General features: G+C 38.6%; 1 protein-coding gene across 1 annotated transcript in view; it reads right to left on the minus strand.

Annotated features, from left to right (window-relative positions):
• Positions 1-25,641, minus strand: part of LOC135745802 (fatty acyl-CoA reductase 1) — a 31,802-nt gene extending 6,161 nt beyond the window's left edge. The window contains exons 1-7 of the mRNA XM_065264210.2: positions 25,491-25,641; positions 17,828-18,050; positions 9,089-9,264; positions 3,507-3,686; positions 3,250-3,427; positions 2,829-2,873; positions 114-232 (exon numbers count right to left, since the gene is read on the minus strand). Of these exons, the coding sequence (XP_065120282.1) occupies positions 114-232; positions 2,829-2,873; positions 3,250-3,427; positions 3,507-3,686; positions 9,089-9,264; positions 17,828-18,016 (887 nt within the window). The 5' untranslated portion in view covers positions 18,017-18,050; positions 25,491-25,641. The remainder of the gene's footprint in view (positions 1-113; positions 233-2,828; positions 2,874-3,249; positions 3,428-3,506; positions 3,687-9,088; positions 9,265-17,827; positions 18,051-25,490) is intronic.
• Between the last annotated feature and the right edge of the window lie 284 nt (positions 25,642-25,925).

Below are 25,925 nucleotides of genomic sequence, written 5' to 3' on the forward strand. Positions count from 1 at the left end.
CCTACTAAAAGAACCATAATGTGTTGTATAACGTCTGTATTTTTTTAAACATCAGCAGGTTCAACATATACACACATATAAAGACAAAAAGTAGTTTGTGTGTGTGTGCTCACTTGTGTACAGCAGTATACCAGCCTGCAGCCAGTGTCAGGTTTATAACCACATCTACGGGTATTAAATCTGCCACGGCATCATTACTGGCTCTTATGGTACGCAGTATGCCCTTCCCAGCCTGTAGGCAACACAGTAAAATACTCACTTATTCAAACAGTATGTAACCTGAGCCAATACTATAATGTGTGTGTTTGGCTTTGATGTGAATAGAGGCGTTAAAGATGAGGTTTGGTGAAGGTCATTCAGTTTGAATTTGCTTAAAATTTTGCTGTAGTTCAGTGTGGATGAATCATGAAGTGAGTCACTCTTGTGATGACTTTTGCCCCAGTTTAATGTGCAGTGTCGATGTGTATTAGCGGGTTAATTTGTGGGAAGCGTTAGCACTACAACAACAGAAACGTTGCTTTTCTTTGTTCGGCCAAAACATTAAAAAGCTGTTACAGTACATTTAAATGGGGTGTGAGCCTTAATGATTGATGGAAGGCGTGTCTGAAGCATTGGCAACAGCCAATAACAGTGGCCGCAACAGAATGCTCCTACGTAAAATTATTTATACGTAATTGGCTGGCTCTGCACCAGGTTATTTGCAATAAGCCATCTGATTTGCTGATGCATGCGTTGGTGCTGTAAAAGTTGAGAAATGTTCAATTTCTGCCACGAGCACAGCAATGAAGTGATGCCGATGGATCCACAGTTTACTTCGGCAATGCATGACATCAACCATTTAAAATAAATAAGAAACGTTAACGTGTATGCCCTGTGTGTATTTAACGTTGAAGAGTTATTACAGCAATTGTAGTTATATTATTGTTCTGTCGTCTCAAAGTTAATGGTTTTGATTAAACACATTAACGCTTGTTGTATTCTATGACAACACACATCAGTAAAACACCAATAAAGATTTTTAAAGTTTCTATGGGCCATCTTTAAACTCTTTCCCCACCAGTGTTTTATTAAATAGAGTTGCCAGTAAGCGCCAGCATTTTTTATGACTTTTACAAATGTTTAATGCCTTCCAGAAAATGTTCTTTTTAAATAAATGAAAGAACAGACCCTGTACAAACGTTTTATCCTACCTTCATCTGTTCTCTTTTTATCACCTCTCAAATATGGGTAGGTTTCTTCAAAAATACCAAATTTTGAGCAAAAAGCTGAGATAACTGCATTTTTGTGAAGGACTTTTGATAGAGATCAGATTCAGAGCGATGATTAAAACATACACAGAGTTCTTACTGTTTGCCCTAAAGAATTGCTTCCGGGTTGGATAATAGCCGAAATATGGATTGCTGTAAAAACTCGTCATTGGCAGGGAAGCGTTTTCTCTTAATTGACGAGTTAACTTGTCAATGGTGGGGAAAAGAGTTAATGATATAAGCGCATGGTAAAGCCCGAGTTCTAGTCGTGCATAAGCTATACGGCGTAGGTTATCCGTAGCCTGTGCGTAGCTCTGCGTAGCCAGACGTGCACCTCGCAATTTTTTTTACAGCGCGTCAGTTTTACGCGGACCGCAAGTGCTGTAAAAGGTCCGCCAGAACCCATCCCGCCAGGTAAAAACACTGTCATAGGTATTTCCGTTTGCGATGGTAAAAACAAAGATGAGCCAAGTTGAGGAGTGATTTAACTCAAACTGCAACAAAAGTCGCTGTTTATTTACTTTGCTGGTCTTATCATACACAACAAGTTGTTGTTTCTTCTTCGTTTGTGGGTTAACTTGCCAAGCTTCTTCTTTGACGGTCGCGCTGCTCCTGTGGTTACACGCGTGGATACTGCCTACCAGCGGTCTGTGCGTGTTTGCACGTCGACGCGGACGACAATGCGAAAGTATAAATGAAAACGGACGCCGTGAGACCTAGGCACAACTATAACGAGCCCTTAACCCACTTCCTGGTTGGCGTACAAAAATACGTCATCCCTGCAGCTTTCTATATGCCCCCTTTCCACCAGAAAGAACCGAGTGCTAGTTTAGAGCTAGTGCTGTTGCCGGATCGAAGTAGGTTCGACTGGTAAGCCTTCTAAGAACTGGTTTTCCCACAGAGCCAAGTCTTACGTCACTGTATACGCCTAATCTTTCCCAGCAATGTTAGTGCGGCAGCGCCAAACACAACATCAACAATGTCAAAATGTTGCATTATTATTAATGGTCAATGGGTTTACATGTACGTGCAACTTAATGTAATTGTAGACTGTAAAGAAAGATGGACAAAGCGACGCTGCTTCCTTCCATTGTAATGAACTGTAAAATATACAATGATGGGCGCTAACATGTTACGCATAAACATCAGTGTGGAGCCAGGGCATGCACAGAAGGAATTGTCTGTGGAGCCCAAAGGCGGTATCAAATTTCCCAAAAACTTGCACGCCCAATTTAACCACGCCCCTTGAACGTCTCATTTGACTGGCTTGCTAAAATAAGGTAAGTTAAATACCACATATTTTGTCGGTGTGAAACAAAACAGAAATCGAAAATGAATAGTTAGTTATATCTTCAATCTTCCCTTAAAGCTTAGACAGTCCGTTTAGATAAGCTGCCTTGGTGAAAAAGGGGCATTAGTGTGACATTTAGGCAGGACCAACTCTTGGTTCATCTGACCAATGAAAGACAGGTGGGACAATATAGATGGCCAGAGTAATTGTGTTGTATTTGAAAAATTATGTTAGATGTGCCTAGCATTTTCTTAATAGCAGAATGAATGAATTTAAGAAAAAAAACTTACAGCGATGAAAACACCACTTGGTCCATTGAAGTTGTCTATCCAACCCTGTCAAAAGAAACAGCAATGCGATTGCTCAGCACTATTTACACATCACTGCCAACAGATCAGTTCATATTACTGAGCTCTGTAAACCAATCAGCAGACGTTGTCCTTATAAATATTTAAGCAAACATTGAAAGCATTACTTAAAAAGTCATTCATGAATTCAATGTGTCACCATTAGCCTTCTACCCTCTTCTACACACCCTGAATGTGTTGTGTATCTACACGAGCAGACAACAATGCAGAGCTCAACCCTCTTGAGAGATCCAGTAGCACCATGTCTGAGATCTTTAACCACAAAAACCCAGAGAGGTCCGACAGTAATCAAATTTGGCAGAAGAACTCTGTTATGATGTAGGGTAACGTATCTATCACTTACTGGGAATGGTTCCTGCCAGCTGGCTCCTACGATAGACGGTCTTATAATGCAAATGTTAAGTTTGGGGCTTTCCTGCTGAACGACACACTCTGCCAGAGCTTTGGTGTAGGTGTACGTGTTGGGTCGGTCCCCTATTAATCGTGGTGTGATGTCACGTATGATGCTGTCATCCATCCATCTACACACACACAGGTGGAGTTCAGTTGGGTTAAATGCTATATTATATATGTGTTATGATAATAGGCACTGACACTTACTCTAAAGAATCAATTAGTTTTTTGGGCTCGACAGGTGGAGGGTAGACGACCTCATCGATGTGTCTACGGTTGCAGTTGGCGTATGCGGTGGAGATGTGGATGAAAGCCTGCAGGTGATGCATCTGCTGGGCCAGAGACAGGAGCTGCTGTGTGGCGATGACGTTCAGCTGCAGGGCGTGTCTGTGAGATTAACAAACACAACATTAGTCGTGATTTAACGCATAAAATAATGACTTTACACTTTAAAAGAAGGAAACATTTTATTCCAATCAAGAAATAAAGTGTATAAAGTGAAACGTGCACAGCTCATTTTGATTTGACATTATACCATCCAATAAGTTTTTGATAAATAAAGTTTCTGTCCTGCATTTTTCATTTTGACAATTCTCACAAAAAACTAAGAAACGTGTCAAGGTATAAAAGTGAAATGAGCTGGAAGTAAAAAAAAATTCAATTGAACTTTTCTGAATTATAAGGTCATTAATGATAAGATTAAGGAGCAGATTCAGCGTTCCCTCATCGTTATCTTTTCTTTCCGACTGTGAGAACATCTGTTCCTCATGACACAGCACAACAGTGTTTTTGTCTTTCTCTCTCTCTCTCCCATTCCTATCCAGTTTCCTCCGCCTTTATCAAGCCTTGCTATTATTGTGTGTTCCTTACGGTTAGCTGGGTTCAGGTCAGAGATGATGTCGACTTGCAGACAAACTTTGTCTTTAAGTAAGACCATTATTCCCAAAAGTTGCACATTTTTCTGGCGGCTGGTGAAACACTTAGGACCCTGCAGCCGCATACATTGGGGAAAATAAGTACTTAAAGAGACACTCCACTTTTTTGGAAAATATGCTCATTTTCCAGCTCCCCTAGAGTTAAACATTTGAATGTGACTATTTTGGAATCCATTCAGCTGATCTCCAGGTCTGGCGGTACCACTTTTAGCATAGCTAAGCATAATCCATTGATTCTGATTAGACCATTAGCATCATGCTCGGAAATAACCAAAGAGTTTCAATAGTTTTCCTATTTAAAACTTGACTCTTCTGTACTTATATCGTGTACTAAGACCAACTGAAAATTAAAAGTTTCGATTTTCTAGGCCGATATGGCTAGGAACAATACTCTCATTCTGGTGTAATAATCAAGGACCTTGCTGCAGTAACATGGCTGCAGCAAGCGTAGTGATATTACGCAACGACCGAAAATAGTCCCCATAGTAGGGGACTATTTTCAGGCGCTGCGTTATATCATTATGCTATCGCAACTTTTAATTTTCCGTCGGTCCTAGTACACGATGTAACTACAGAAGAGTCAAGTTTTAAATAAGAAAAATATCGAAAGTCTTGGGAGTGCTCTTTGCTTTCAACTCAATGAACTTTGATAGAAATCGAGAACAATATTTTTTACTCATTACCCCGATTTTGTGTTGCATGTAAACACCTTAACCGGCTTTCTCGCAGTTTTGTTTATGTGCGCATGTATCCGCATGTGAAAGATACACGTCACACAGGCAGGGCTCGCAAAATCGCTAGCCCGACGTCCCGGGGCTATTGTGAATTCCTGTCGGGCTACCGAAATGTATCTCCGCCCTGCCCGTCGGGCTATCTTGGGGAGGAAATAATAATTTAATGTTTTTGCTTTGTCTCAGATTTAGTTAGGTAATTATATTGTATGTATTTCAGCCGCGCGTCCTCTTGTCAGTCATTATCCTCACGTAACAAGTGAAACTGTCAGAAAATGAAGTGAAAGCATAAATAAACCCATCCTTTAATGTGCACGTCTGAAATGCGTGTGACCCTCTGCACGCGCTTCACCCGGCTTCGCTCTTCACGAGCACCTGCCTGCTCTTGTGCTCAGCGTGAACTCAAGTCATTTAAAAAAAAAAATTACCTCATAGACTAACATTGTTTTAGCGTTTCTTTTTGCTTTCTTCAGTTAGTAACTTAAATATGTGAGAAGGAAAATATATTTGAGGGATTTCCGATCGATTTGACACGTCTACGCTATTATGAGAATATAATGTTAGAAGCTTTTGATAGGTGACTAAACAGCAGTGGTAAGATATTTTACCTTAAGCGAATATAATGTTTATTTATAATTTCGTTTTACCTCAGAGTCTAACATTATTCTAGCGAAAATAAACGGCTATGGTAAGATCTATTAACCTAAAGGGAATTAAATATTTATTCCTTTTTAATAAATATCTGTTTTAAGTCTTCTATATTGTGTTAAAGTCACTGGTTGTTTATATATTTGATAAAATACTATGTTATCTAAATACAATGTGTGATGTGTTAAGGTATTTTATTATATTAAATTATATTAAAAATAACCTGTGTTATAATACATTCATAAAATATTTCAGTAATATAACAATTCAATTATTCTAACTTTAGGGAAACGTTAAAATAACCTAAAAATAACATTAGGGGAATGTTTATTTTCTTTAAGAAAACATTCCTTGCTATTAACCAAAAACCTTGGAAAATAACATTCTAGAAACCAAAAACTAATGTTAGGGGAACGTTTTGGGAACCAAATTGTTAGCTGGGGATGGGCAGAAATAGTTGGCTTACATGGAAATCCAGGATTTATCAATATTCTACATTAAACAGTGTATTTTTTATTCGGGCTAGTTGTATTCATTTCGGGCTACCAAAAATGAAAGAGTGCCGGCCCGAAAGGCTACCAGGGATTTAAAAATTTAGCGAGCCCTGACAGGGAAGTAAGTGCAAAGTAACGCATAAAAGTCTGCGCTCGACTTTTGAGAAACTGGGAAAATTAAAGCTCATGTTACATTTACATGTTCTGCAGACATGAGAAGAGACACAACTGTAGCTTAAGACAGATTTCCCACCAGATTTTTGAACAACTATATGTATTATAGTGGGTGATGTCACTGTCTGTGAGAAACCTGAAAAATCTCCAAATCCCAAACACAGTATTCCGAACAGCCGGTTTATTGATTTGCATGTAAACGCATGAGAACAGGTTTCTATAATAAGCAGATTTTTTATAGTTGTCTGCTTATTCTGTGCATGTAAAACTAGCTTAATAAACCCAAATGCAAGATACAACCGCATCATTTTTTTAAAGGAAAAGTTCACCAGAAATGAAAATTAGCCCAGTATTTACCCTTAATAATATCCTAGCTCTTACTAGCTTTGCTGTGGCATTGAATAGCAGACACATACTTGAAGTCCATCAGAAAAAGGTGGGTTAATCTATGTCTCCTAAGTGAAACAATACATTCATGTGTCATGGTCCTATCTTCAGGTCACAGTTTTATAAGTCATAGTGACAGGATCATGGCAATCCCACGTTTTGTGTGAAGGTACTGGCTTTTTTATTCAGGCCATGTGCCTTCTGTCTCGTCTCCTCGTTTATGACCTTGTTATTGTTTGATTCATGTCACATGTTCCCCTTTTGATTTGCTACCGTATTTTATGCCCTTGTATTTGCTGTCCTGTGCTGGTTCATCTGTTTACCTGTGTCTAGTCGAGAGCACGTCTAATTAAAAGTCAGTGTCAAGTTTAAGTATTGTTAGTTTGTCTTAGTCCTGTGCGGTACTCCTGTTCATTGTTATTTTGAGTTCAGTTTATCCTGTTCTACCCCCTCGTGGGCTTTTGCTTTCCCGTGTTTTGTCTAATAAAAGTCTTGTTAAACTTGCAACCTGCATCTGGGATCTGTCCTTGCTAAATTATGACATCATGAAAAAAGAAATGTATTTTGAGCATATTTAGCAACCAAATATTTAGTCGCTTCTGAATATAAACGCATCGGGGTAAAAAATGACAGCATGTCAGCTCCACATCAGTATGCAAGATGATCATTGGTGTAAGGGATCTCAGGTTTCGGAAGGGGAACAAAACTGCAATCGTTCCCGGGTTTCTGACACAATATGTCTGAGAGCGTTGCTAGAGTACGAATATATTGTATTGCAATATGGAGCGTTTAAGTGTTAACACTAAATCAAAACTAAACAACAGATTTGTAAATGAAAAGGTTTAATTACAGTACTGACTTAAAGTTACAGTTGAAATGGTTACACTATAAATGCATGAAATGGTAAATAATACAAACAATTGACTGTTTCCAATGTATGTAAGATATTACCTGATAAGATAGAGAACAGAGAAAGAAAGAAAGTTTAGAAGAAAGAGAACTGGAACCTAGGCCTAATGGCCTGAACCCCAGTGAAGAAGAAAGGAAAGGGGAAAGGCCAATGCAAAAGCCAAAAAGCCAAAGCAAAAAGCCCAGAGCTCATAAAAACATTGACCTTTATCCTCTATCTCTTGACCATGTGACCTAACCTAACTTGATACATTCAAATTGACCAATCAGAAGATCACCTTTAACCCCCACTGTACTTGACCAAACCCAACAAAATACATTCAAATTGACCAATCAGAAAACCACCTTAAACCCCCACTGTATTGGATAAACAGTTGTGACAATAGTCTTTGATCACTATCAGCATGGGGGGCTGTGACAAGTTGTGACCAGTAATAAATTCCTATATTTATTTTTAATCTTACATTGGTTCTTGTGCATCTCTGCATGAGTCGTGAAAAACACAAGCCGTTTCTCAATACCAAGGACGCCAAACTCGGACTTGTGTCCTTCGTAGTTCGAACTTGCAAGTTCAGACGCCCTGTCCCAAATGGCACACTCCGGACTTGTGGTCCTCCTCAGAGTCCACACTTTGATGACATCACGTAGTCCAGACTTTAGGGACCCTTGATGCGAGTCCACGTGGGTGCACCGGAGTCGTATTTTGGGACAGACTCGAGCATCACACCGGAAATAGGTAGAGAAGTTGCCCATCAGTGTGAACTCCTCCCTTCCGTCGTCTGATTGGTCTGATTGCCCTTTCGCAAGGACTTCTGGGTTGGCAAAGTGCGCAAAGTCTGCTGCAGTGCAGGCTTCGCTGAAGACCGCATCAAGGGGGCAAAGGAGGCGCTGATGAGCACACTTCAAAGCGTAAAAATGACAGATGGGACACCCTACGGACTCGTAGACTAAGCGAGAACGCGCAATTTAAGGCCACGAGACCAAAAGTCCACATGAAGTGCGCCATTTGGGACAGGGCCAGACTCGGAAGAACGAACTCCTGAAGCGAAATGCATTCTGGGAACTTTCGCTGTCATAAGTCCACACAAGTCGTCTCTGATGCATCCTCGATAAAATGGGCGGATCAAGAACAAATCCGGGGATTTTATGTGAACTTGGGCTTGATGCGAACTTTGATTTGGAACAGTACTTGGTCCGCGACTGATGACGTTTCACAAGTCCACAAGAACACAAGTACAGACAAGAACGCATATTGAGAAATGGCTACAGAGTCACGAGAGACACGAGAACCAATGACTGCTATTTAAACCAAGAACTTGCATACTTGCATATGTTTACATTCAAACTGGCATATTGATTGCTAAATACGGTTGAAATATGAATCATTCTTTTTTACAAATGTATTGTTTCGCTTCCAATCAAGTGAAATATGGGGCAATTTCTATTTTTGGTAAACTACTCCTTTGAATGTTATCATTAAACAGGTAAAAGAGTAGTTTGAGGTCTCTTACTTGAGCGGTTCATCAAATCGGATGGTGGCGGCACAGTGAAACACGATGTTAATACAGGAGGTGAGTTTCTGCACATCCTCTGCACTGATGGCCAATCCGGGCTGTGTGAGCTCACTGCTGATGGGCACAACCTTCTTATGAAACTCTGGATTATCCTCACGCACGCGGTCAAACAGCTGCAAAACAAGGTCAGGAGAATATGAGTCCATAACTGACATGAAAAAAAGTCACATTGCAAAAGAAAATCAATAATGTACAGTCTTCATTTCTGTATGTAGATGTATATTGTATAAGCATGTATATTATTTTTCCCCTTCAGTGGCAAAAAACCTTAACCCACAAGCAGCAAATGACAGATCTTATCATGATCATCAATTCTGCCCTTAGTGTTATGCAGTGAAAAGCTATAAACAGAATATATTTCATTTCATCAAGGCATTAACATGTGCATTAGCATGAGATGTTTGGATACAGGATTACAGGAAAGATATGCAACACGTGTGAGATCCAGTCACTCAACTCGCATGTGATTTGTGCAGAAGACCGCATGCTATGATGTCCACCAGCCAGAGTGATCTGATATCAAAAGAGATTAACAGCGCCATGCTGTTCTCTCTGATCGGGCTGACACATGCTGACTTATGTTACCCACAATTCCAAATGTCCAACTGTGCTACATTCTTATATTCCCAGCCAATCAAAATCATGTTCTGCGTATCAGAGCCAGACGTAATAACTGACCTTCTGTAACCTCACCAGCAGGCACCTGACAGAGAGCGAACAGATGCTGCACTTTGCCTCTGACAGCTGTTAAGTCCTAATGTGTCACTCTCTTTCTCCAGAATGTCCGTTGCATGATTTTACGTATTTATCCAATGAACAAAATGAAAATGCATTTCTGCAGAAAACTTTATTGCTTTAGGTTATGTGGTTAAGCATCAACGAGAAATTATGATAACATCTCTGCTGACTAATAGACTGGTAGCTGGTTAAACATGCAAGTATGTAATTAAATATAATAAAGAGACCAATTTACAGGAAAACACCAGTTTTTAAATATTTACTATGTTCTTATCTCAACTTGGACGAATTAATGCATACCTATCTTTATTTAATGTGTGCACTTAATCTTTGTACAGCATGTCGTGAATGTGTTAGCATTTAGCCTAGCCCCATTCATTCCTTAGGATCCAAACAGGGATTCATTTAGAAGCCACTATCACTTCCATTTTTGCGCCGAGGTTGAAGTGCTGCAAACTAAGTGCTCTTCCGCCATCCAATATAGTTCTCATTTTTTTTTCCGCTTAAAACATTGTTACATTTTATTTTGTGCCATCATACTTACTCGTGTAACTACTCATGCAACAGTCTTTAAATAGGGAAAACATGGAAGTGTTCTCCTAAATTCATCCCTGTTTGGATCCTAAGAAATGAATGGGGCTAGGCTAAATGCTAACACATTCACGACGGACTGTAAAAAGATTAAGTCCATGCATTGAAAAAAGATAGGTATGTATAAATTTGTCTAAGTTAAGGTAAGCACATAGTAAAATATTAAAAACTGGTGGTGTTTTCCTTTAAGCATGCATATAATGCAAAAATGCCAATTCTGCTATATATACAAAGAGTTCAGATGCTAAATACATCTGACATGTTTTCTTGTAAATAAGCATTTTTATCCTATGGCTCCTATGTCTAGGTATGTCTATGTATAGTAATTTTACTTTAATGGCAATGAAAAGGCTATAAGACAGTACTTAAAAATACTTATTTTAATAAATGCCACTTTAGTCATTTCATTGGAAATGGATGAATTTGACTGTCTTGCGCTGTAAAAAAGGGTAGGATGGCATTGCATTGTCCACTATTTGCTGATTTAGGAATGTTCAATCTTGTTATATCAAATATTTTTGATACAGCTGAACATTGTACGCAATTTGAATGTAAAGCAAATGTCATATAAATGATTGCACACAATTCAATGGTAAATATGAATTCATGAGTCATTAACACATTCATTTATTTCCTTATGTTCTAGGCTATCATACTACAGTATCTGTTCATCTGTTAGAGCTCGAAAAATCATTTCAGGAAACTAAAATGTAAAATTGGCACACACATGCTTCCCATACCGGTTTGTCTTGGCATTTATCTAAAAATGAAATGCTGAGAGCTTCACCAAAGTGATTCTGCATGTCAGGATGTGAATGCATCTGCTTACATGTACACGTTACAGGAATTAAACTGAAAATCTCAAGATTAATAATATAATCTCAGATTTAAAATTCAGATTATCAGAGAGAGAAGATGGCATATGGGTCACGAGTCCTGCAAACACACACAGAATCCTGAAAGTCTGAAGCATGGAGACAACGGTAGGCACCTGATCACTGAACTGGTTTTAAAACACATATGAAGGAAACTGAAGCAACTGCACATCTGCCAAACTTCCTGCTGTGGTTTGGTGTAAAAACTTAACCCACTCGTGAATGAACACAGGACCAAACACCTTCATCTCCTGAACACAAGGACACACACACGATTTCTAGTCTTTAAAAATATTCAGCAGTTACTATTCTCAAATGAACAAAATGTCTTTGGGCACCAGTCCATCACTGTGGTATTAAGTATTTCAGATCTTCCCGTCCCTGAATGACATGACACAAACTATCATTGATCTGTGTAAAGGCGTGTTCCTCATAAGTGTGCGGTTGTTAACCATAATGGTTGATGGTAAACGTCTGGCTAAACAAGATCAAGTTGAGATTGTAGCCGTGTTGTGCTGTAACACAGTTGTCAGTGAGAGAGAGAGACAGCGAGCACGTGTATAAGACAGGAACTGACATGCAATAGGAGACAAGCACATGTAGAGAGTATTGAAGTCAAGGGTTTACTGAGGTCAGCCATTGTAGATGTTTGCTTTTTCTCATTTATGCAGAAAATTGTGCATTGTGGGATGGGGGAATGCTGGTGCCAGTCCACCACTGGCCCCTGTGGCACAAACAGTCTGATTGTGTATGGGGGAGGAGAGAGAGAGAGAGAGAGAGAGAGAGAGAGAGAGAGAGAGAGAGAGAGAGAGAGAGAGAGAGAGAGAGAGAGAGAGAGAGAGAGAGAGAGAGAGAGAGAGAGAGAGAGAGAGAGAGAGAGAGAGAGAGAGAGAGAGAGAGAGAGAGAGAGAGAGAGAGAGAGAGAGATTGTGTGTGTGTGCTTATGAAACAATAATTCCTCAGTTCCTTTGCCGTTATGCCCTTAAGTGATGACAGAAGGGTAAACACACACACACACACACACACACACACACACACACACACACACACACACACACACACACACACACACACACACACACACACACACACACACACACACACACACACACACACACACACACACACACACACACACACACACACACGCATTGTTTAACAAGCAATTCGATTAAGAAGAACACATTTCTTGGACCTAAATCACTTAAAAAGCCCCGTTCATAGATTGTGATATTCTTTTTTTATTTGGCAGTTCCTCAACCCGCGTCATCAAATGTTATGGAAATGTTCATCGAATGCACACTTAAAAATCTAGCCAAAGGTAGTAGGTCACCTGGGTACATGGACATACTACTTGCTTTGCATACTGATTTTCACCTACTATATAATGTGGAAGTAGGCAATTTGAACGCAGTGACGGTGTAGGGAACCTTAAATTCTATTAATACAGACCCTGAAATTCACTAGAGCTGCAACTATCGACTATTTTTTCAACCGATTAATCTATCGATTATTTTTTCGATTAATCGAATAGTCTAATGATTTTTTTATACATATAATTCCCCAACAAATAATAAATGTAACATCTGCCATTAACGCCAACATTTTATTTAAGCATTTTCTTAATTAAACAAACACACAAACCAAAATTTTCAACATGAAAAATAAAGTGGCAGTGCCACTTTAAAAGAGGCATTATTCACCTTAAACAATAAAATAGGCATATATTAATATTTTAAACATTAGTTTATGATTAGTACATGCATTAACTCAGCATTAGTTCAGACTGAAGTAAAAATAAGTTCATTGTGATTCATGAACCCTTATATAAGATGTAATGGTTATATTATTACTGTTAATATTATTACTATTAGTAGTACTGCATTCTCATTTAACTTTAACATTTAACTTTTCTTAAGTTCCGGGTAAAAAACAAGTTCAGTTAGTATGATCTTCTAATATTTTATAAACAGCGTTTACGCCGCTGTTACTTTAAATAAACGCATGTCAGGAATACCTTACACGACGAGCTTCTGTAATATCTGCGCACATATTCGCAAAAAAGACGTTCATTGGGAACTCCGCACTGCCAGCTGGCTTTCAGTGCACGCGGGCACATGCTTATCAGTTCTCAATGTGACAGTAACTTATTATTTCATAACTTCTTAATATAAAAACATGTCCTGCTCTTTATTTACTGTTTCAACATACTGCCCTGAAGCGATGCAATGTCACGTCTGTCAGGCGTCTCGCAGCTCGTATTAAACGAAGATGTAAACGCAGCTGTATTAAGCACAATATGTATTGATTCTATTGTTTATAGAGTAAGTATAAAAACTTACTGTTATAGTTCAAATTCTTACGCTGACGTCTCGTCATTTTGAGGTCGGAGAGCTCCAGGTTTTCTTCTTTTAAGATGATCATACACAGGTGTTGCGCTGCTGTGGTATGCCATTTCAGTTTTACACAGTATGTGTTTTATTTGGTTTCTGCTTAAAGTATTCCCACACTTTTGATCGCGTTCTGTCTGTTTGGTATAACACTTGTATCACCCGGTCGGAGCTGAAGCCGCCTTCATTTCAAAATGTAAACAGTGCGACGCATCGACGCATTTCCGGCAAATCGACGTAATTACGTAATCGACGTAATCGACTACGTCGACGCGTCGTTCCAGCCCTAAAATTCACTGTCATTCACTATCCCAAACATCTCCAAACCTTAACTTTAAATAAGCCTGTGAACAAATACTAGATTTAAAGTGATACATATTTTGACCCACTTATTTAATAAAAGTGAGGAGAAACAATTTCGCTGTGAAAGATTTAGCATACAGTAGAAAAGTCTAAGGTTCAGGCTTCTCTCCAGTTTGTTGTTTTTTCTGAGATAGATCAATATCCCTCCTTGAATGAGACTGAATAGTTCAAATCTCACCTGACTGCTTAGTAAATGCTCTTTTTTTAACAAATACACACTTCAGACCTGTGCTGAAACACCAGCATGCTCAGATACATGCAAGTGACACACAGCAACTCAAAAGCTGTTTCACTTGTATCATTTTAATAAATAGATTAATGATAATGAAACATGTGAAACTATTCAAAGTTTCTGCAGAATAAACAAACACACATTCCGGTCCCAACTTTAATTATATAAAAAGCACAATCTGGTGAAAGGCCGTTTAATCAGCAGGACAATACAAGTGTTGTTTGATGATACTGAATAGCTTCCTACATTCCAGTTTGTCCTTGAACACAAAGTCTTCACATTTACAACCTACACACAATCCTACACAAACACACACACACTTATATCAGAGGTCAGAGAGTTTCTAACGTGCTGACACAATCTGTCTATCTCATCCAGTTTCATCTCACCAGATCTCTGTCATAAATGACTTTATACCAATGACCTCCCAAAGTTTGTTTTACACAAGGGGCCAAAACATAGATCACATGCCCAATAAAACAGTTTACTTATACCTGACCACCACACTGTGCAACACGCAGGCTGGACCTGAAAACTGTACAAAAAATAGACAATAACAGCAGGGCTCCAGACTAACTTTTTTCACTAGGAGCACAGTGGCCCCCAACTGAAAATTTTAGGGTCACAACCAGAAAATTTAGGGGCACACACCGTAAATCAACATGCTAACCAAATATTCACATTTCTACTAATTTACACTGTATTACTAATAAATACTTTAATGATAGATGCAGAAAGTACAATGTGCTGTTTCAAATTCAGTGTCACATTTTATTGTGCACTTTTGGAAAAAAAGGTAAAATTTTCTTGTTGCACATGTGCGACTTGATGTAAAATTCAGTGGCACACTCTCAAATTTTAGGGGCAAAATGCCACCATTTGGGGGCAGTCTGGAGCCCTGTAACAGGTTCAACGCGGCACTCTCGGTTGCTTTTAAATAAATGTGACTCTGACGGTGAAAACCCGGCTCAAGTCCCTTTTTCGGTAATTTACGTTTTTTTACATAAAATTATTCTATATAAAGTAAATTTTGTGAAAATATCACCTCAATATATATTTAACTCATTACTCGTCAGCCTTTTTTAACAAGTTGCCCGCTAGCATTTTTTGTGATTTTCACAAAAGTGTCACAATGTGCCTTCAAGGAAAATGTTCTTCTATTTATATATAAACATACAAATATGTTAAAGCAACACTATGTAGTTTCCATGTAAAAATGACTTACAGCTCCCCCATGTGGTTGAAAAGCAACAGTGCCTGGTATCAGACACTCTTTTGCAGGCAGGGGGAGGGGCGGGGCTGTGTTTTCTACCCTACACCGCCTCCCCTCCACCGCCACTTTCAGAGTGTGCTTGTAGCAGCTAGGAGGCTGCTCAGGTTGCAGCAACAGTACAATTTGTCCAGTTAAAAGTTGTTCTATCACTGAAATAATTTTAGAGAGATTATTTGAAGGTAAAAAAACTACATAGTGTTGCTTTAAATTAAAGAATAGACCCTCGGCTTTTAAATACACAAACAAACAAACGGGAAAAAACATTTCATCCTATCTTCATTTGTTCTCTTTATAACCTCTCAAATATGGGTAGGTTTCTTTAAAAATACAAAATTTTGAGCAAAAAGCTGAAATAAATTTAGTTAGGAATCAGATTTAGAACGATTATGAAAACTAAGTTTAGAATTAATTAAATTCATTTTTGCTTCAGTTTTTTATAAATTGAATAAGAGCGACATCTAGTGGACAATAGCGGAATTACAGAGTACCGTAAAAACTTGTCAGAAAAGCGTCATTGGCAGGGAAATGTTTTCTCTTAATTGACGAGATAACTAGTCAATGGTGGGGAAAGAGTTAATACTGACTGAGCAAGGCCATGTCAAAGAATTGTTGAATTTTGGTGAATCATGTGACAGTCTCTTTGCTAAAACTTTGACTATAGACGGTTTCAGCAGTAAAAACATAAACAAGCGGCTGTCGTGGTCCGCACGTAACTTCCGGTAAACTCCGCTAAGAATAAATAACAACAAAGTTCTTTAAACGTAGTTGATTTATTTAACAAGCAAAAAAACAACACATAGATTACGTAGGAAACCAAAACATTTGTTATTTTTGACGAGGCATTTGTTCAAGAGATCAGTTTAGCAACTAGTCCGACCATTAAAAAACCCAAACCGGAAGTAAAGTTTGGATCCAGACATGTATCGCGTCAGCGCACGTGCGTCCGATGAAACCGTCTATACACAAACTTTTTAATGATTAAAATTTCATTCAGTTCTTGCAAACTATTGCGATGTGCACATCAGCTGTATTGCGATAATCCTTTGTGCTCTTTTTGTGATTTGACATAGAGCATACGATGTCCCTGATTTAAATACGGTGGTAAGACGATATACGTGTTTTTCATTTTGGCTGAAAATATAAAACATGTTTTATTATCCCTTGATTGGAATTATAGCCTCAAGCTAAAAAGATCAGTCTGTGCTTTTTATTTGCTTTTTTTTAGCGAAATCAGTCAGCACCAACTAAACAAAATCTGCAAGTGTCGAGTCTTCCAGAGGGCAAATCAAGGTGAAAAATGAGCAAAAGGCATGTAGTGCATACCAGGCTTAACTTGCTGCACGATCCTCTTTACTTCTATAATTTAAAATAATACACATCTGAGTTAGTATCTACTGTGCGCTGCAGTTGTGTACGCTGATCTGGATTGACTCACATTGTGTGGTCACAGCTACACAATGCAAATAGAAATACAGTTTGACTTCTGGGCAATACAAAATTTGAATGCGGTTTGTGGTAAAGTCACTATGGCAACAATCATAGAGCACCAAACAATACGTTCTGAGAGACAGTAGCGCATTTTCTTGCAGATTATTGGCTTGTTTTCAAAGGATCATGTTTGGGGTAATAAACAAAGGTAAACCCTGGCGACCACATACAATTAAACACAGATGGGTTTCTGAAAAGCTTTGTTTTCTTGCTTTGGTTATGTTGTTTGATGTTACTAACTATTTACAGGATCAACACGTCCCATTCAGTTAACCAAAAGTCACATGGCACGATTAAATGTCATCCCATCACAAAGACTAAAATATCCTATGACAAAAGATCACTATGAAAGAAACAAGACAATATACCACACAAAAACCTGAAAACCAGAAAGACAAGAAAAGTTCTGAAGAAATGACCGGTCTCAGATGGACAAAAATTGCTTTTGTTCAAAAACTGAATCCAGTGGGAATATTACATATTTTTTGTAATATTCATAAAATGAGAACATTACATATTAGTGACCTCAGCTGTCCTTCATTCAGGATAAAACAAAACTCACAAAAGAAGTCTACATGACATGAGCTATGTGAGGAATGCATTTAACTTTAAATCCCTGTTCACTGTTAATGTTCCTCTTCATCATTTCATAGCTGTTGAAGTGGGTGGTGGTCCTGGTAACGTTTCAATAAATGGGCAAACAAACACACAGACGTCTCGTCTCACCTTACACTTCATCATGTCTTGAACACGTTCCTGCATGGATTGGCCCGCCTTCGGCCTGACGAGAATGTAGAGGGCGTTCACGTCCGGGCACGAGCGCAGAAGTTTCTCCACCAGCACCTTCCCCATGAAGCCCGTCGCCCCTGTGATCAGGACGTTTTTCCCAGCGTACCACTCCGAGACAGAGGACATGATGATTATGACAGATGAACTTTCCTCCTGAACACTGACAGAGAGAAAGATAGAGATCATCAGTTATCAGTCAATACACTTTACAGTCACGAGGACAGCATTAAATTCTGCATTGACATCAAGAGTTTGCGGTTAAAAATCTCTCAATATTACAGTCCAATCTACCACAGATACATCAACACATCTTTCCCCTCTGGATTTTCTAAAAGCGTCTATAAATCAAATGCTGTGGCCACCATACATGGCTCATTACATTATGTGCCAGCTATTAAATCACTGATCTGAGCTCAGGCTTGTGTTTCAGATCTCTGTTCCAGTGGAGTGCGGAAGATATAGGACTCTTATAATAAGAGAAACACAAACTTTAAACTTCCTATGACCTGAAGCAAACCCTCACACAAACCTGTGGATGTCTTTACATTAAGAAGAAAACAAGATTTATCAGCATCTTTTACCAAAAGAGCTCAAGAGAGTATTTCACAGTGATACATTTTCAGGTCTCTGAGGTTACACTTCAAATCTGCAGAAGATTTCTGAGGACGGATGTTTGAAAATTAGGAAATATGTTTCAAAACGAATTACGGAATGACCTGCATCACATATCATTCAGAGTACCAGAAAAACTGTGTATTTCTACTCATCTTTTGAATCATGGTGGAGAAATTTATCAGCACTGTTTATAAATTTAATGTTTGAGCAATAAAGTCAACTAACACAATATAATTAGAGTGTATTACCAATATATTGACCATCTGTTTGTATTTTTCAGACACAAAAAATCAGTCTTTTCTATTCTAGAAAAGGGAAATTTACTACACGTGTTATGGACGTGACAAATAAAGTTTTTGAGAGAAGGAACGGCTCTTCAAAGAAAAAAATTGTAACTTATTTTAATTTTTGTGTATGCATTTAAGAGGAACAATCAATGTTATGTATGTGACATTTCTGTAAGCTGCAATTACCAAACTATGAAAAATGAAAACAAAGTATTGGGTGTGCATTATTGGAAAAAAACTAGAATCAATAATTCCAGACACTGCAAGTCAGGTGTGCATTTATTAAAAAATAAAAATAAAAAATAATGCATACCCGTGAAACATTTCTCAACCAATCAAAATGAAGCATTACACAAGCCCCATAGTTATATAACATATGAGATCCCAGCATGGATAAAAACATTTGGTAAAAATGTAATTTTTCATGGTAGGGTTGACATTTGCATGAAAGTGTTCGTTTCCAGGAACTAAAGATCTATTGATTATAATAAAAAATAAAAACAAACACAGAATGTCCTGTTTACTTCACACCAACAGAGGACAGAGGAGGAGCAAAATTGATTTGCACAAATGCAAAATAAAGTGACTAATGCATACGAGAAAGAGTTCAGTAAGTCCACAACTCTACCTTCAGTCTCCCTATTTTGCATGATTTACTATTTGTGCCTTTTAAGAGCCTAATGCAACAACAACTGTGTAAAACTATTAGTGCAGTTAAACTGAAGGGAAATAAAATCATTACCGGACTCAAATACAAGTCAGACACAGTTACTAAGGAATTTACACTTCACCTTATTCTTGATGACAATTAGATGCTAAAACTGATCTGTAAATAGATTTTAAGACTGACACAATGCTTGTTTTTCACCCCTTAAAGTTCCAATGTATACCATGTGTGAAACATTGCTTTCGTTGACAGTAAACATATGACATAAAACAACACAAAAAGCTAAAAACGTCACATACCTTTGGAAAGCTGATATATTTCTGTGATTCGAAGGATGTAAACCGTTTTAAGATACAATCAACACAACTGGAACAATTAGTGTTCTTTTCAGGCGTTTTTTAAGCATTTTTCAAGAATGCTAAGGAGCTGTGGATTCTTATTGGCCGAGTCTCTAAATCCCAAAATAACGGCCAATTTATTTGCCTGCCTGATATATCAGTCGATCATTAACATGATGCATTTCTTGGACAGATTTCCAAAATTCCTTGGTCTGTTAGGAAATGCACCACAACCTTGTGTGTGCCTATGGGTGTTAAAGTTTAAAGGTATTAATACAATTACTCTATCATAACACCACAACACCATAGGTTTAAACTTACATTTGCAAACATAATGACTTTATAAACTGCTTTCAAGGAATGAAAACATGTATTAACATATGCCCAAGTATTTAAATACAAAGTCAGATGGGCATTATTTACACAAACTCACTCACTCGTTTTAGTAGTTTTCAGTAAAGCCTCAGGCAGTTAACTCCACAAAGCCAAAGCACCAGGGGATTTACTCTGCTTTACCACCGCCCAAAAATTAAACAGCCACTACCAGCACCAGCACAGCATTAGTTGACACACAAACAAACACAAGTCTGCTACACTGTTGCAATTTATTATGCACAACTTCAACAGTGTGTCAGATACAAACTCAATTCCTGCGGTGATCTGAGACGACACTGATACAATACACCACAGCTACTGCTTGTTCTTGAGTTACTTAAAGCGCCGTGAGGAGCACAGGGGTGTGTCTGTCTGTCCTAGCATCCCCTCAAAACTCTGATGAAACTCAACACCCTTGGAAACCAGCTGTAAAAAACAAAACTTATGTGGACACTATGAATCATAGCGGTGAACGTCGAACTATTTATGAGAATGGCTGGTGTGACCTCATAGGAAATGATCTGCTTAAACAGGAAAGATTTATGACGATGTTCAAAGCTTGTTTGAAATGTTTGCTGAGGTCCACAGAGATTACTGAGGATGGTTTAATTCAGACACACCACAGCCTTGCTTTAAAAGACAGACTTTAAAAAAATAAAAAAGAGGGACAAATCCATTCAGAAGGATTAACTCTGTAATGCATAGTCAAAAGTAAAGTACTACGGTAAAAGTGCTCCTGCTAAAACATGTTGTTCTGAACTTGAAACATTCAAGTATAGAGATCAATGTGTTTGGCATGTGTTTGTAAGCATGTTAAAGAGATAGTTTACTTCAAAATGAAAATTCTGTCATCATTTACTCATCCTCATGTTGTTCTAAACCTGTATGAATTTCTTTTTCTGATGAACACAAAAGAAGATATTTTGAGAAATGATGGTAAACACACAGCAGATTGTTACCATTGACTTCCATAGTAGGAATACAATTTAATGGGTAATATCAACTGTGTGCTTACCATCATTTATCAAAATATTTTCTTCATCATTTTTCACAATACTTCCAAAAAATAGTTTTCCTACTATAGAAGTCATGGTCACTATCTGTTGTGTCTTTACTATCATTTCTCAAAATATCTTCTTTGGTGTTCATCCGAAAAAAGAAATTCATACAGGTTTAGAACAACATGAGAATGAGTAAATGATGACAACATATTTATTTTAAGGTGAACTATCCCTTTAACCATAGATGCCAATGGGTGATCCATAGATGCTGGAGTGTCATGATAGAATAAAGATGGGAAAAATCTGCTGTGAAACGGCTACGTAAACGTCCTGTAAATGATCCTCTTCTGCACAAGCACTTATGGTGCATTAGACACATTATAGCAATCTATCTCTATGTATGTACACCTACATCAAGGACCACGGAGACTTCTAACATCATCATCAGCCAATACAACCCTAACAACCACTGCGTAATGCACATCTTAATTGTATCTTATTGTTTTGTATCTTATTATATTTACATGTATTAGTGGCATCTAGTCAAACATCTGTATTAAACAAACCCTGAGCATAACTTGAAAGCTCCGACACATTCATAAACATCAGACTATCACACGAACATGGGGGGGGGGGGTTACCTCTTTTCCAATTCAATTTTTCAGAAAATAAAAAAATCTAGTTTCCATAGTTTGACTCAGTTCTTATCGTAAGATTATTGTTTTATGAAACAAAGGCAGTAAAGTCATTACCAGTTTTATTGACAACAACCTGCACAATGTGTCCCATTAGAAAATGTTGTCATGCAAGATGCCTGAAGACATGAAAGTCACACAAACATTTCACCTTTACGTCACCTGAGGCTAAAGATCCACATCTTATTTACAGAAGTTCATATCCTGATTGGGATAATCAGGTTTGATAGACACAAAATGGAATGAGGAAGAATTGTTAAAGTGGCTTTATTTTACAATACAGTGGTAAAACAAGGTAACAAATAGAAAAGAAAGTGGCCCAGGGTTTCCCGCAGCACTTTTCAGTTCGGGCGGCCCACCTAAGCTGGGATACCCTACCACCTTAACTAGGTCGTCCAAAAAATAATTCCACCAAACGCCACATGGCCGAAATAAGAGAAAGACATGGTCCGTCACTGTCTGAAGGATAACTAGCCTGTTGATAAAACATTTAATTCATTTATAATCTAGTATGTGTTCATTTTCTGTCATAGTTTCTTCAAAATTGAGTTTTTTTAGTGTTTTAAATAAAAATATTTTGATCATGACGCATACGCCGCATTTGATTGCCACTCCCCCGGCCCGCCCACCTGCACAACCCTACCACCTTAACTAACACATTTTCTGCGGGAAACCCTGTGGCCTGTGGTGGACTGTTTGAGATCACGGATTTATCAGATTTGCATATATGTAGAAAATGAATATAAATCATTTCATACAAGTATAATGTCACGTTTCTGTAAGAGACTGGGCTAAATTTGGAAGGTGACGTGGGGCGTATACAAAGACCTTTCAGCTTTGCTTTGCTAAGCAGATATTCAAATGTAGAACAAGTCTGCCTGCATGGATTTGAAAAACTTGCGCAACACTTATTCCTGGTGTTTTCCAAAACACAATCCAATATTACTCGTGCACATACTCGGGATTAGTGGTTGGTTTAAATCACGGACTGAGCAATTCAGTGAATAAGCAGCATATCAATTTGGTGTCGTCTTTCAGAATCCAACATGGTTAATTATAAGTGAATTAATGCGCACCCACCCTGCTCAATAGGACAGGAATGAATTGTTAGCCTACACGTCCAGCGTTTCTCTCAGACACAGATCTGGATAATTGGGCCTATAGTATAAATAGCAGCTCTAAGTCAAATGAATTATAGCAGAGCCCAGAGGGAAATCTAGAGTAAAAATGACTACAAAACTAAAAACAGAACAAAAAGCTGTGCATAAAGCAGCATCCAACAGCAGTAACACCACGTACAATATACATCCACAACAAAAAAACATAGGCTCTGTGACTTTCTGACATCCAGTATAGATATGAATTTTAAACGATCCTGCCTCTTCACGCATTTTCGTGTATCCGCGAGTGATTCGCTGTGACGTGCGACCGAGATGGCAAGGGAAGGAACTGCCCACTATTGGCTTCAAAAAAGCTTGTCACAAACCTATGGATGACGTCACGAACACTACGTCCATATTTTTTACAGTCTGTGGTACCCATCAATGACAGTAAGTATCACAGATCATTTAAGGTACACTGATACACGCTGCGCTTCATCCTGACCCGTCAGTTATCCGCTAATCTCAACATTATCTCCTTAGTTCTAATCTGCTAAAAGTGACGCTATGCGTGACAGTGTGGCCGTGGTGAAGCACAGCTGAAGTCACAGTATGTACTAGACCAGGGGTGGGCAAACTTTACTTACTTGAGTGCCACATCCTGCTTTCCAATAAAGGTGAAGGGCCGTATACTATGAGAGACATAGCTCTATTGATTTCAAATCAAAACTCAGTTACTACTGTACTATAAACTTTCAAAATCACCCTAAACACTTTTCACTACTTTCATGCTTCGTGGGCCAGATAAAATGTCCAGATTTGGCCACCTCTGTACTAGACTCACAGTTAAGGTCACAAATGAGCTGATAGGAAGGCATTACAAATCACATTGACGTAAATCAGAGCAGATTACTTTACTGCTTGAAGCCACAACTGAAACCAATAAAGGAGGGCAAACAAGGACATTTTAAAGATTCACTCCCAGCTTTCACACTTTCCCTGTTTTTTTACCGGCCTTCGTGCAAATCTATCACTGATTCTAAAATGACACAAGCAACAGGCAGGTTGCATGACCCTGGGCCACTATCTGCCTGCAGATGGCCCTGTCCGTCTATCTGTCTGTCTCCAGTTGTATTCTGTATCGAGGTCCCTGAGGACCACATACAGAAAGAGTCAACATATTTAGGGCAGCTTTTCAAGGTTAGATGAAATCAAAGCTTTGCAGACCACAGTTATCATTCAGCAGCCACTGTGGGTGTATAAGGTTTATAATAGAAAAGTTAAAGTGTTACTCCACCCTGGCCTAATGTTTCCTATATGAATATAGAGAAGTCACTGTAACTGCTGTTGCACAAAAATGTACCTTAAGGCATTAATAAACTATATCTTTGATCATCCGCTTTATGGACTTTACTGTAGGTCAAACCCTATGTGATTGTTTGAGTTGTTCCAAACCCAAAAGACATTAATAATCCTAATAAACCATTTTTGAGACCTTTAAGGATTTTCCGGTGTAACATTATTTGCATGACATTTACTCACCCGAACCAAATCTTATTACTGTAATGCCAAAAAGTGTCTTTTCCATTAACCTGATGAAAATGTTGTGGTAGAAATTACATATTGTACATCTTTTACTGGAAAAACTGTTAGAAAAGACAAAAAACAATATTCACAAATACCAGCCATAAATAGAAGTAGGCTACACTTGCATATATTTCATTTATATGTATTTATGTTTTCATTTTCTTGGCGTTGGAAATTGTCAGACCATACTTTACATTTAACATCAAATGCAACATTTTGTCTATAATGACACTTTGCGCCAAATCCAGACGTTAATATTTTTTGTCTACAAAGTTACATTTGAACACACATGGCGCGCAGCTCATCCGCGCTGTTAACCGCTCGTTATCTTTTAATATTTTACCTAGCCAAATCTAACTGTAACTAAACATCCTCAATAAAACTTTACATCCGATATGAATATACGGTAAAAACAGTGTGTGTTTTTTCTAGTTGCGTGTACATGAAGCGATTCTTTCTGCTAAGCTGAACACTGGCGGCGCTTAGCGGACGAGACAGCCGCCGAGGGTCGCGCGACCCGGCATATTCACTTTCTTCGGAGTCGGCCCGTTAAACGCGCCGCTGAGGCCGTTCACGGTTTTGCGTCTAAAACCAACGGAAAATAACGGGATGCAACTGCAATCCAGGGTGATGATACGCATTTTACGTCGCAGCGACACGCGACGCATATAGCACAAGAATGAAGAACATTTGAACGGAGCTTTTGCCACGCGTCCCGTATTTACGGGTTTTTAAGATGGTATGTGGTAAAGATCAATTTAACATTCTTCACTTCAGAAGACAGATCCACATCCACATCCATCCTAAAACAAAATCACATTTAAACGCAACATCAAACCCAGCGAACGCCAAGGATGCTTGAACAAAGTGCAACGCGTTTCTTTTCTAAGCGCAAACGCGAGTAGTGTCAAACAGAAGAAAGCTTGTTGCCTTACCTTGCTCATGAATCACGCCGGGTGTAGACGCTCGGGAACCGCAGCAGAGGACTGACTGACCGCCTTTCCTCTATCTCTCCCTTCGCTGTCACACCACGAGTGCGCGCTCATGAGTTGCAGTGAGTGAACGCGCTTTCTGGCGCAGAGCAATTCTGAAACACAAGCGCGCGCGTATGTCAACAGGGTGTGACTGCATGCAGATCCTTAGATAGATTTCACACACATTTTTCCACATGCTTTCCAAAGAAAACATAAAGCGGTATACAGGCGCGCTGTCACAATAACCGGCTCATACACAATTATTGAGACTCCCCCAAACAATATTATTAGACAGTTACTAAAATAATAAATGCTGACTGTCCAATCTTTTGAATCGTATTTTTTATTTTACCTAAAGGGGACATTTCACAAGACTTCAAAAAAAAATCAAACAGA

This window comes from Paramisgurnus dabryanus, chromosome 1, assembly GCF_030506205.2.
Source record: "Paramisgurnus dabryanus chromosome 1, PD_genome_1.1, whole genome shotgun sequence".
In the NCBI taxonomy this organism is placed as follows: Eukaryota; Metazoa; Chordata; class Actinopteri; order Cypriniformes; family Cobitidae; genus Paramisgurnus; species Paramisgurnus dabryanus.